The 13,743-nt window shown below is 33.5% G+C and overlaps 1 protein-coding gene across 4 annotated transcripts in view; it reads left to right on the plus strand.

Annotated features, from left to right (window-relative positions):
- CCDC178 (coiled-coil domain containing 178) overlaps positions 1–13,743 on the plus strand; it is a 538,381-nt gene that overhangs the window by 159,021 nt on the left and 365,617 nt on the right. For all 4 annotated transcript variants that reach the window (XM_074383637.1, XM_074383636.1, XM_039463712.2 and 1 more), the window contains one exon: positions 1,515–1,715. In XM_074383637.1, coding sequence (XP_074239738.1) covers positions 1,515–1,715 — 201 coding nt within the window. The remainder of the gene's footprint in view (positions 1–1,514; positions 1,716–13,743) is intronic.

The following is a 13,743-nucleotide window of genomic DNA, read 5'->3' on the forward strand; positions in this document are numbered from 1 at the left end:
TTGCAGATAGTTGCTTAGAATAGTAATATGAAACCGTAAAACTGAGATAGTACTCAAGGAAAAAAATATGAGATCTTACATACAATGAATTTGAGGCATCCCAAGTTACACATACAACATTTGTTTTGGAATTTATTATTTAGATAATATAAAAGACAGCTTCTAGAAACATAATGAACACCTTTGCTAAAACACATATACATTCAATCAGAAGTATTTTAATTATAAGTGGTCTTAACTTATGCGTGAATCTCAGACTGAAATCTTGTTATTGTGGTTGATTATAGAGTGAATCATAAATTGGCTAGAGAACATAGTGTTGAGTGAATATGTTTTCATTTAAAAAAAGATGATGTAAAGTATTCAAGATGTGATAGAATTTGACAAAAGAAAACAATAAATTCAAAGACACCAAATAAAGGACCAATTTAGACAAAATTTTTTTATGCATTAAAATGGGAAAACCTGTTTTATAAGAATGCTTCTGAGGCAGCATGCTGGATTTCTCTGACAAGTACAATTGGTTAAAAATAGCAACTGTGTGACTGCTGAACTTGTACTTATAATCATTATTTAATACTCCCATCTAACAGAAAATCATTGTCTTTATTGTCCAAACGCAACACAAAAAAGAAACGTCTTAGTTTTCTTTCTTCTTGATGCAGTTTAGTTCTTTTTCCTCTAGCCACAGTTCTTTTGGGGGCCTTGTCTCTTAACACTTTGTATTTATGTGTTTATATAACATTTCGACAAAAGTCAGTGTATAGGCGTAAAATGCTACAAGGATAGGACTCATGTCTGTCTTCTTTACTTTCTTATCTCCAGCAAAGACCATGTCCATGTTCCTTGGAACATAATAGGCTCTGTACACATTTCTTTCATAAATGGTCAAATGAGTATCTATGGTAATAATTTTGTTAACAATAAGCCACATCATTCCAGAACTGTGAACCAGTAATCACAAATCTCTCTCATTAAAGTAATTAATTGAGAAATAATTTAGTATTACAAGGGAATAAATAGAGTTTCAAAAGTCCGGTGAATTCCTGGCAAAGCTAAGTAGAGAAGTTCTTACCGGATGAGATTGAAGAATATGTCTTGTTTTTAGAAACCATCTATGATTATTCAGTATTTACTTGATGTAATCATTATGATATGTTTCCTTATAGAATAGGAAGACATACAAACATAATTTTACAATAAAGCTCTATAGTACAGCTTACTAATAGCAAATGTGTTTTTTCTTCAGATAAAATGATATACCTGAAAATATTAGTTTGGATTTAGTTATTGTAATTATTGTATAAGGTGTTCATTAAAAATAGGTCTTAAAAGTTTATAATCAATCTTATGTTTGTATTATAATAAAACTGCCTTTAAAAAGCTAATTCATTTTTCTAACATTCTCTTATTAAATATATATTGAAAAAAATAATGCAACTAAGACCCGTGTTCCCATCATCCAGCTTATTGACTGTCTCATTAACAAATGCGAATACATATTTCTGTTTAAGATGAGAAGTGTCCAGAGTTAAAGCAGGAAATGGAAACATTGCTGTCAGAGGCCGTCCAACTCATTAAAAGTCTAGAAACTGACCGGGCAGAAGCTGAAGAAGCTTTAAAACGACAAAGATCAAGAAAGAACATGATTAACATGAAAATTGACTCTTGGTCAGTCTGGAAACTTCAAGAACTCCCATTGGCTGTTCAGAAAGGTAATAATAGGGATTTTTCTTATTACTTACTCTGTTGGAGAGGCACAGATAATTAATTACAGGTCTGTATATTAAAAAAATTTCCTAGTGCCGTGGCTCACGCCTGTAATCCCATACTTTGGGAGGCTGGGATGGGTGGATCACTTGATCCCAGGAGTTCGAGATCAGCCTAAGAAACATGGCGAAACCATGTCTCTACAAAAAATACAAACACTAGCCAGGCATGGTGATGCTTGCCTGTAGTCTCAGCTACCTGGGAGGCTGAAGTGGGAGGATTGATTGAGCCCAGGAGATTGAGGCAACAGTAAGCCCTGTGTGACCGAGTGAGATCCCGTCTCAAAAATAAGTAAATAAATATTACCTGTTTAGAGTGATCATTTGTTATTTTGCCTATAAACCAGCGCTTCTGAAAGATGCCATTGAAGATAATGCTGGGTTCACAGATGTAAACAGTGAAACTGCACTGAACAAACCTGGACCTGATGTCCTTTGAGTCTGTTAGAAATCTAATGACACTTATGGTACCCACAGAGCATGCAAACATTTGGCATATTTCCTATAAAGACTACAATATTTGAATTTCTAGAAATTTAGGAATTTAAAGTGATTGCCAGTTGATGTCATCAGCCACATTTTTAAGTCTAGGAAAATTGAAAGTTTTAAGTGATATTTTAGGCACTAAATGTGTATGCTTTTGAGAATGTAATAGTAAATTTATTTTGGCAACTTCTAGCAGTTATCAAAACCTAAAATGTTTCCAAGAATCATGCAAGTAACAAATGTTTAAGAAGGAGATTCTTTTAGCTCACAGAGTGAGGGACCTATGGTGAAGGATTAAAGACTCTAAGGGTATTGGATTTTTTTTGTTCTACAAACACTATGCCAATGAAAATATGCCTGACTACCTAATTCTGCCTGAAACTGGAAGATTTTTACTCTCTCATAGGATAAAAATTTTAATTCAGGATGCACATGTTTCGTAAGAGCTTTTTATTAATATTATGGTGCCCATATATGGTCTATCATTTAAACCAAGAAATATTCGAGAAAAAAGGACATTATTATCCAGACCAATAGCTGTCAATTCAAATGATATGTCATAGCATACTCCTATTTAGACCTTTTTTTAATTTTTTATGCCTTATAAAGCTGTAGTTACCAAAGTAGGGTGTATAAATTCCAGAGAGTTGCAAGAAAAGATTCGAACTTTTATTTATAATTGCAAATTTTATCAATTTTAAAATTGTCTCTTTGAATAGAATTTATAGTGTGTATGCTCTACTAATATGATAGATTTATTTAATTTATAAATGTGCCTGTGTGTGTGTGTGTGTGTGTGTGCGTGCGTGCGCACGCACTCACACTTTAGAGGCAATAGGCTACCATAGGTTCAGAAAGGACACCCTGGGAAATTCTGGATCCCAGTAGATTCTTATTCTTGACAGACTCTATTCACATTCACAGGAGTCATCTACAATTTTCCTAATTGTTTGGGAGGTTATTTCTTAGTAGTACTAGTAGAAAAAGTGTGGAGGGAAAGTTTTATTTAATTTTTGCTGTTCAATTTATGTTTAATCTCATCTACACTTTGTAATAGTGCTTAGATACTGTAGTTTTAGGAATTCTAATTTAGGAGTTCTTGAAATAAATTTAAATTGAGATACATGTGTGCACATAATAGATACTTAATAAATGTGTTTTGAAGTATGGAATAAATATTTGTCATGGATGACAACTTATTATTGGATTGCCATTTAATCAATACAAGATCTACTTAGAAAACAGATTTTTGTTCATCTGCTTTATTTTACAAAAGTAGCTACCATATGCAATGACATTTAAATTCATTATTGTTATGTATTCTTTAAAGTTAACAGCTTTCTCTTTGAAACGTATTCCTTATAGGTAATGTGTTCTCAAGAATCTTTTGCCTTTATATTATATATGTAGAATATAATCTCTAAATTTTATGAATTTGTTTACAAATTATTCAGTCATATATATTCAGTCATATATATTCAGTCATATATATTCAGTCTTTAGATTCTCCAAGTATCTAGCATATAAGGAAAAAATTTAATCACCTTAACAAACTTAATGTTAAGTATGATATTTGTTATAAATTTAGATACTTTTCAAAAATAAAATTAAGAAAACTCACTTTTTTCCAGATATTTTCTGGTTATTCTCCAGGTTCATCTTTTCTCTCAACTCCCCAATTTCACTTATATCTTTTGTTTTGTAGCCCGCAAGGCTGATTCATAGTGGACTGCATCAAAGATCTCATTTGCATTCTATCTTCCTGTTGGGTTCAACCAATGAGAATCAGTGGCAAGAGACCATGGGGAGATAATGGAGATGGGTGAGGCAGGGGTATTTATAGCACTGACTGCCTCACTCTCCATCCGATAACTTTAAGCTGACTTCATGCCTCCCCTAAAAATGACAGCCCTTGGCATCCAACATGTAGCCAATTCTCTAGCAAATACTTTTTGTTTTCCCTATCAAAAAAAGATAACTAGAAAAAGTTTACTATCATGAATTTGGCAGTATGTGATCCGACAAATTATAAAGTTGGGTATGCATAGCAGTGTTCCCTTGCGAAATAAAAGGCTACTTATACCCAGATATTATCTGAAGACACAAGTAAACTTGTGACTCAGACTCCTTTGGCATTCCCATTGTACTTGCTTCTATATCTTCCCTGTCTTTCCCATAATCTACACTATGGCTCCATGGGTACTTTCCTATAATCATAGTGGACTGCATAAAAAATCTTGTTTGCGTTCTATCTTCCTGTAGGTTCAACCAATGAGAATCAGTGGCAAGAGACCGTGGGGAGATAATGGAGATGAGTGAGGCAGGGGTATTTATAGCACTGACTGCCCCACTCTTCATTTGATGACTTTACGCTGACTGTATGCCTCTCCTAAGAATGACAGCCCTTGGCATCCAACATGTAACCAATTATCTAGAAATGCTTTTTGTGTTCCCTATCAAAAAAGATAACTGGAAATAAGTTTATGAAACTTATTTTCATGAAAGAGGGAAAAAAATCACAGCCCTGGTTTCTGAATGAATTTAAATGGTATGTAAACATAATTTGGAGAATTGCTGCATTCCAGTCCCATGTTGGGAAAGGTGAAAGCTAGTTCACCCCAAAGGGTGAATAGAACATAGGATGCTGCTTAAACTGTGAGCTTGAAACTGGCATTCCAGTCCCATGATGGGAAGGGTAAAAGCTAATCACCCCAGTGGGCAGAATGTTAAGTACTCTTTGAAGAAGGAGAAATGGCTCAAGGAACATATGGTAAGTAGCAAAAGGGAAGGCAGAGTGTCAGGGACTTTGAAAATGAATGAATGTGAGATTGGTAAAAGGAAGTCTGGGAAGTTAAGAGATGACCTTCAGAAAGGATAGAGTACGAAGATAATTATGTCCCATATAAATGCTCACCAGACTGCCTCTGCTATGGATGAAGGTCTCAGTAATGAATGGAATGTTAAATCTTCCAAATTGTTTTGAATTGTTTTGTCTTGTTAATTATTTGGCTATTACTACAATCATGCTTTGTAACAACCACCTTGGAATTCATGCTTACAACAATAAGCATGTTCTTCTTTGCTGCTGGGTTTGTGAGTTGGCTAGGGAGGCTTCTTCAGGCTGAAGATCCAGTGGCCCTGGCTCAAGTCTGTATGTTGGGTTCAGGTCAGCTTCATGTGTCTCTCATCCTCTTTGGCTAGCAGCTTCCCAGAGGTATGGTTTTCATGTGGCAAATGGCAATACAAAAGAGTGAATAGAAACAGGATGCTGCTCAAAGTGTTAGCTTGGAACTGGCATACCTTTACTTCTCACATGCATTGGGATATACAATTCAAGTTGAGATTTGGGTGGGTACACAGCCAAAATAAGTACCACATCCAAACCAAGAATCTATATGATAAGAAATAATCTCTATCCCAAATGAGAAGGTAGCGAACTATGTATCTGTCGTATCCTTTTTCTTATAACTATTCCTGGTATTGAATTCTTTCTATGGTTTCAACATATTTCATAGTAATCTCATCTTCAACTGTTAATTATATTTTGTAGAATTCCAGTGAGCCTTTGATTACTTTTTGCTTTTGATTACTCATGAGACTTATTCACTAACATGAGAATAGCATGAGAAAGACCAGACCCCATAATTTGATTACTTCCCCCTGGGTCCCTTCCACAATATGTCAGAATTCTGGGAGGTACAATTCAAGTTAAGATTTGGGTGGAGACACAGCCAAACCATATCATTCTGCCCCCGGCCCCTCCAAATCTCATGTCCTCACATTTCAAAACCAATTATGCATTCCCAGCAATCCCCCAAAAACTTAACTCATTTCAGCATTAACCCAAATGTCCATAGTCCCAAGTCTCATCTGAGACAAAGCAAGTCTCTTCTGCCTATGAGCCTGTAAAATCAAAAGCAAGCTACTTACTTCAGCTATGGTGAAAGATTAAAGACTCTAAAGGTACTGGATTTTTTATGTTCTGCAAACACTGTGCCTATGAAAACATGCCTGACTACCTAATTCTGCCTGAAACTGGAAGATTTTTACCCTCTCATAGGATAAAAATTTTAATTCAGGATGCACATGTTTTGTAAGAGCTTTATATTAATATTATGGTACCCATATATGACCTATCATTAGTTGCATTTTATAAGTGTTCATATGTCATGAGTTCATTTTTATTGAGTTCAAAAAAATTTTTGAAATATCTCTGATTTCATATGAAAACTATTATTTAATTAGAAGTTGCAGGTTAATTCACATTTATTTTGAAATTTTCCTATTTCAAGTTTCTGTCATGTCTAATTTAATTGTGCTAAGAAATTATTTTTTATTTTTGTTTAATTAGGTTTTTGGGGAACAGGTTGTGTTTGGTTATATGAATAAGTTCTCTAGTTCTGAGATTTTGGTGACCGCATCACCTGAGCAATGTACACTCTATGCAATAGGTAGTCTTTTGCTACCCCACAACCTTGCCACCGTGCAACCTTGCTACCAAGTCCCCAAAGTCCAGCGTATTATTCTTATGCCTTTGAGTCCTCATATCTTAGCTCCCACTTATGAGTGAGAACATATAATGTTTGGTTTTCCATTCCTGGGTTACTTCACTTAGAGTCGACTCATAGGCTCCAATTTCATCCAGGTTGCTGTGAATACCGTTATTTTATTCCTTGTTATGGATGAGTAACATTCCATGGCATATGTATACCACATTTTCTTTATTCACTTAGTGATTGATGGGCATTGGGCTGGTTCCATATTTTTGCATTTTATAGCAAATTGTGCTGCTGTAAACATGCATGTGCAAGTATCTTTTTTGTATACTTCTTTTCCTCTGGATAGATACCTAGTAATGGAACTGGATCAAATGGCAGATCTACTTTTAGTTCTTCAAGGAATCTCCACACTGTTTTCCATAGTGGCTGGATTAGTTTACATTCCCACCAACAGTGTAAAAGTGTTATCTTTTCATTGCATCCATGCCAACATCTATAATTTTTTTTTCGTTTGTTGACTATGACCATACTTGCAGGAGTGAGGTTGTATCACATTGTGGCTTTTATTTGCATTTCCCTGATAATTAGTGATGTTGAACATTTTTCCATATGCTTTTTGGCCATTTGTATATCTTTTTTTGAGAATTGTCTACTTGTGTCCTTAGTGCATTTGTTGATGGATTTTTTTTTTTTTCCTGGCTGATTTGAGTTCTTTATAGATTTGGGATATTAATCCTTTGTTGGATGTACAGTTTGTGAAAGTTTTCTTTCTGTCTGTGGGCAGTCTGTTAACTTGGCTGATTATTTCTTTTCCTGAGCAGAATCTTTTTAGTTTAATTAAGTCCCATATATTTAAACTTCTTTTTGTCACATTTGCTTTTGGGTTCTTGGTCACAAAGTCTTTGCCTAAGCCATTGTCTACAAGAGTTTTTCCAGTGTTATCTTCTAGAATCTTTATGGTTTCAAGTCTTACATTTAAGTCTTTGATCTATCTTGAGTTGATTTTTGTATGAGGCGAGAGATGAGGATCTAGTTTCATTCTTCTACATTTGGCTTGCCAATTATCCTAGCACCATTTGTTGAATAAGATGTCCTTTCCCACTTTAGGTTGTTTTGTTTGTTTTGTTGAAGATCAGTTGGCTGTATTTGGCTTCATTTCTGGGTTCTGTATTCTGTTCCATTGGTCTATGTGTCTGTTTTTATACCAATACCATGCTGTTTCAGCATTATACTGAACAGAGAAAAGTTGAATAGGAGAAAAGTTGAGAATAGGATCAAGACAAGGATGCCCACTTTCACTTCTATTCAACATAGTACTGGAAGTCCTAGCCAGAGCAGTCAGACAAGATAAAGAAATAAAGGACATCCAAATGGGAAAAGAGGAAGTCAAACTGTTGCTGTTTGCTGATGACATGATCCTAAACCTAGAAAACCTTAAAGGCTCATCCAAAAAACTCCTAGAACTGGTAAATTAATTCAGCAGAGTTTCAGGATAATAATTTTGTGTACAAAATTAATGAACACAAATCAATAGCTCTGGTCTATACCAACAGCGCCCAAACTGACAATCAAATCAGGAACCTCTTTCACAATAGCTACAAAAACAAAACAAAACAAAACAAAACTTAGGAACATACCTGACTAAGGATGTGAAAGACTTCTACAAGGAAAACTACGTAACACTGCAGAAAGAAATTGCAGACAACACAAACAAATGGAAACACCTCCCACGCTCATGGATGAGTAGAATCAATATTGTGAAAATGACCATACAGCCAAATGCTATCTACAAATTCAATACAATTCCCTCAAAATACTGCCATCGTTCTTCACAGAACTAGAAAAAAGCAATCCTAGAATTCATATGGAACCAAAAAAGAGTCCACATAGCCAAAGCAAGACTAAGCAAAAAGAACAAATCTGGAGGTATCAAATTACCCAACTTCAAATTATATTATAAGGTCATAGAAACATTTTCTAAATGTTTCATTAATATTTAAATTATTTGTAGTTTATAAATTTTCTAAAAATTTTATCTGTCCAAAAGAATGTTCTGTTTAGTTCAAATTAATATATATTCTCCTGTTGTTGGGTAGTCCCTCTATAAATATCAGGTCAATTTGGTTGATAGCTGTGTTCAAGTGTTTTATCACCTTAAGAATTTTTTGGCTAGTTGTTTACTGATTTGTTGAGAGCAGGGTATTGATTTTAACTTTAATTCAGAAAATAAACCAATAATATCAAAGTTATTTCACTTGTCAAATTTGCTCATGTAGTTTAATTTTTCAAATCATTTAAAATACACTGACATGTTGTCAAGAACATAAGAAATGCAGCATGGCAAACTGCATGTCTTATGTTCTTGACAACTTGTCAGTGTATTTTAAATGATTTGAAATTTAAATTTTGGAATGGAAATTCCTGGAAATAAATAGACATCAGTGTCAGACATAGCCCTGGGGGAATCCATAAAATCCTTGAGTTACAATTTTGATGTAGGTGTAGGGTACAGGATACTGGAAGTAAAGCTTAAGTCTCACCCAAAGTGACAAGTCTAATTAGAGATCAGGACATAAAAATGAGAATCCAAAGGTCTTCATAATGTCAGCCTAAGAGTGAACCATGAATTAATCTGTGGCTCAGATTGAACAACAAAGAAACTTGCTTCTTTCACTTATACAATGTAGAAAAACAATGCTTCCTGAGCATTTGTAATTTACTAATCTCAAATAGATTTATGACTCCTCAATTCCTGCTGTCTTTATGCTTTAAAACTGTTAAGTGGATGATGTCATTTAAATGTTCTATAGGTTAGTAGTAAAGTCAGGCAACTGATAAGATCAAAGGCAAATTTGCTCTGCAATACTAAAATTTCAACCCAGTTGTGAAAAATTTGTCTCAGATTAAGTTCCAAGAAGAGAAGTTGCTCAATATTAAATATCATAAAACACACAAAGATCCAGGTTCAATGGGTATGAATCAGTAGAAACAGACCACAGAATTTTACTAAAAATGTATCAGATGTAGGATTATTTCTGAGATTATAAAATAAGTATTTGATACATTTCAAGAAAGAAAAAGGGAAGTTTAAAAATAAAAGCAAGGACAAGAAACTTTTTTAAAGGAAGCAAAATATACAAATAAAAAATATATTACTTAAAATTAATTTAATAATTGGTTACACTGTTTATGAGACTCAAAAAGTAACAGTTAACTGTAAAATTTGAAGAAATTTTAATGTCATAAAAATGGCCATACTATCCAAAGGAATTTATAGATTTAATTCTATCCCTATTAGCCACCATTGACTTTCTTCACAGAATTAGAAAAAAGTACTTTAAATTTCTTATGGAACCAAAAATAACCCATATAGTCAAGACAATCCTAAGTAGAAAGAACAAAGCTGGAGGCATCACACTACCTGACTTGAAACTATACTACAAGTCTATAGTAACAAAAACAGCATGGTACTGGTACCAAAAGAGATACATAGACCAATAGAACAGATATATACCAAAACAGATATATAGAACAATAGAGTCATTCTACTATAAAGACACATACACATATATGTTTATTGCAACACTGTTCACAATAGCAAAGAACAGAGGCCTCAAAAATAATGCCAAACATCTAGAACCATCTGATTTTGACAAACCTGACAAAAACAAACAGTAGGGAAAGGATTCCCTATTTAATAATGATGTTGGAAAAACTGGCTAGCTATATGCAGAAAACTGAAACTGGACCCCATCCTTACTCCTGATACGAAAATTAAGTCAAGATAGACTAAAGGCTTAAACATAAGACCTAAGACTATAAAAACCCTAAAAGAAAAGCTAGGCAATATTGTTAACAGTATTGTTAAGGAACAAAGACTTCATGAATAAAACAACAAAAGCAATGGCAACAAAAGCCAAAATTGACAAATGGGATCTAATGAAACTAAAGAGCTTCTGCACAGAAAAAGAAATTATCATCAGAGTGAGCAGGTAACCTATAGAATGGGAGAAAATTTTTGCAATATATCCAGCTGACAAAGGGCTACTATCTAGAATCTAGAAAATCTTAAACAAATTAACAAGAAAAAAACAACCCCATCAAAAAGTGGGCAAAGGATATGAACAGACACTTCTCAAAAGAAGACATTTATGTGGCCAACAAGCATATGAAAAAGAGCTCATCATCACTGGTCATTAGAGAAATGCAAATCAAACCCACAATGTGATACCATCTCATGATCATTAAAAAGTCAGGAAACAACAGATACTGGAGAGAATGTGGAGAAATAGGAACACTTTTATGCTGTTGCTGGGAGTGTAAATTAGTTTAACCATTGTGGAAGACAGTTTGATGATTCCTTAGGGATCTAGAACTAGAAATGTCATTTGACCTAGCAATCCATTACTGGGTATATACCCAAAGGATTATAAATCATTCTACTATAAAGACATGTGCACATATATGTTTATTGCAGCACTGTTCACAATAGCAAAGACTTGGAACCAACGCAAATGCCCATCAGTGATAAACTGGATAAGGAAAATGTGGCATATATATATATATCATGGAATACTATACAGCCATAAAAAGGATGAGTTCGTGTCCTTTGCAGAAACATGGATGAAGCTGGAAACGGTCATTCTCAGCAAAGTAACACAAGAACAGAAAACCAAACACTGTATATTTTCACTCACATGTCGGAGTTGAACAATGAGAACACATGGATATAGGGAGGGGAACATCACACACACCGGGTCTAGGGGGTGGGGGTAGGAGAGGGATAGCATTAGGAAAAATGCTATGTAGATGATGGGTTGATGGGTGCAGCAAACCACCATGGCACATGTATACCTATGTAACAAAGTTGCAAGTTCTGCATGTGCATCCCAGAACTTAAAGTATAATTAAATAATAAATTGCATGGAATGCATCATAGCAAGACAAGGAGAAGAAAAATACACATAAAATATTTAAAAGCATGGCATATAGAATGAGAGGCCATCATGAATATTTAATAGAAGATCTTCATGGAAGTAATAATGGCAATATTTAACAAGGTAATGTCTGACTCTTTAGAACAAAAGTCTTACTGTCTAGTTGGTGAGGGTAAAAAAAACAAAAAAAGGTGTTATCAAAATTGCATGTATCAATAAAATAAAAAGTATTTAAAAGTATTTTATTAAATATTTAAATTACTGTTACATTATGGGAAAATCACTAAAGAGAGATCAGTAGCTTTTGCTACATCAAAAAAAGGGACTTAATTATCAAAAGTATGTGAGTTTAGAAGTTAGGAGAAAAGCAAAAAAAAAAAAAAAAAAAGAAAAAAGAAAAAAAGAAAACCCAGTTGGGTGTGGTAACTCTTGCCTGTAATCCCAGGGAAGTAGGTGGATCATGAAGTCAAGAGATCAAAACCATCCTGGCTGACATGGTGAAACCTCGTCTCTAATATTAGTGAAAAATACAAAAATTAGCTGGGTGTGGTGGCACACACCTGTAGTACCAGCTACTCAGGAGGCTGAGGCATGAGAATCACTTGAACCTGGGAGACAGAGATTGCAATGAGCTGAGATCACGCCACTACACTCCAGCCTGGGCAACAGAGCAAGACTCCATCTCAAAAAAAAAAAAAAAAAAAGGAAAAGGGAGAAACCCAATAACAAAATAGTAAAATAATAAAAATATATAATGCAGGAGAGATGTAAAGCTGAAGTTAGCTCACTAGAAAGAGCATAATGTAAAACGAATGGCAAAGTTAATAAAAAACAGTGAGAATGTATAAATGATTCAGATCAGGAATGAAAATACATAGGGATGTAGCAGTGATTAATAGTGATGACAATATTAAGAACAAATTTCTTTGAATATCATTGAAACTTTGACAAACTAAAGAACTTTACAGAGAAAAATAGGTTGCTGAATAAATAGATAACCAAAATATGTATATAGTCATTAAAGGAATGATTTTCACCCAATAACTAAAAATCCTTCCCCACAAAATAAATAAATATATACGTAGAACCATGGGACTTAATATGCAATTTCAAACTTCCACAACATCTTAGAGAAAAGAAATCAAAAGAAACTACAGCTGATATAAGAAGCATTGTAAATTATAAATCACACATACAAATATAGAAAATTATAGGGCAAAATTGCAAGTATAAATGCAAAAAATCCCAAGTAAAGATATCAAATTCCATCAAATATTTATTTTAAAAAGATTAAAAAGAAAATAAACCAGCCCACTTAGTTTTATTCCAATAATGCAAGATTCAGTTAGTGCTAGAAACTTAATATAATGAGAAAATATTTTAATGTAATTTTTCTAAAATTTTCCTGGTCTGTTCATTGGGATTTAATCAAATTTATATATTAATAAGGAAATTCCTTATATATAAATATTTTTATACAAAAATATATGTATTAATTTATTCAAATTCACTTTTGTGTTGTTTCATAGCATTCTGTCATTTTCTTTTCTTTTTTTTTTTTTTGAGATACTTTCTTTTTTTTTTATTATGAGCTGGCATTCTGTCATTTTCTCCCTAAAGACCTTGCCCAGTTCATGTTAGGTTTATTGCTACATTTATGTAGTTTACTTTATGTTTCAGTTTTGCTGTTGTGAGATGTTTTGTTTTCAACATATTCTATAGGTAGGTAAGCATTTTTTATATTACTTTTACATAAACTATCTTATTTGAGATAATTTTCATTTCACTATTTCATGTGTTTTTCTATTTAATACTATCAGTAACAAAATAATAATCACTTTTGCCTTTCATTCTGATATTTATAAGACTTATTTCATCATTTTTCTTCTAGGTGGTTTTGGAAGGCCTCTAGTCTTGTAGTTCTTCGTTTGAAGCAGTTACATAGAGTACTTTACAGAATAATGAGACTATATATTGATCATACAACATAAACAGAATTTGTACTAAAATACCTATTATGAAACATATGTTTTAATCCTTTTGATGATGAAT

This window comes from Saimiri boliviensis, chromosome 13, assembly GCF_048565385.1.
Source record: "Saimiri boliviensis isolate mSaiBol1 chromosome 13, mSaiBol1.pri, whole genome shotgun sequence".
Taxonomy (NCBI): Eukaryota; Metazoa; Chordata; class Mammalia; order Primates; family Cebidae; genus Saimiri; species Saimiri boliviensis.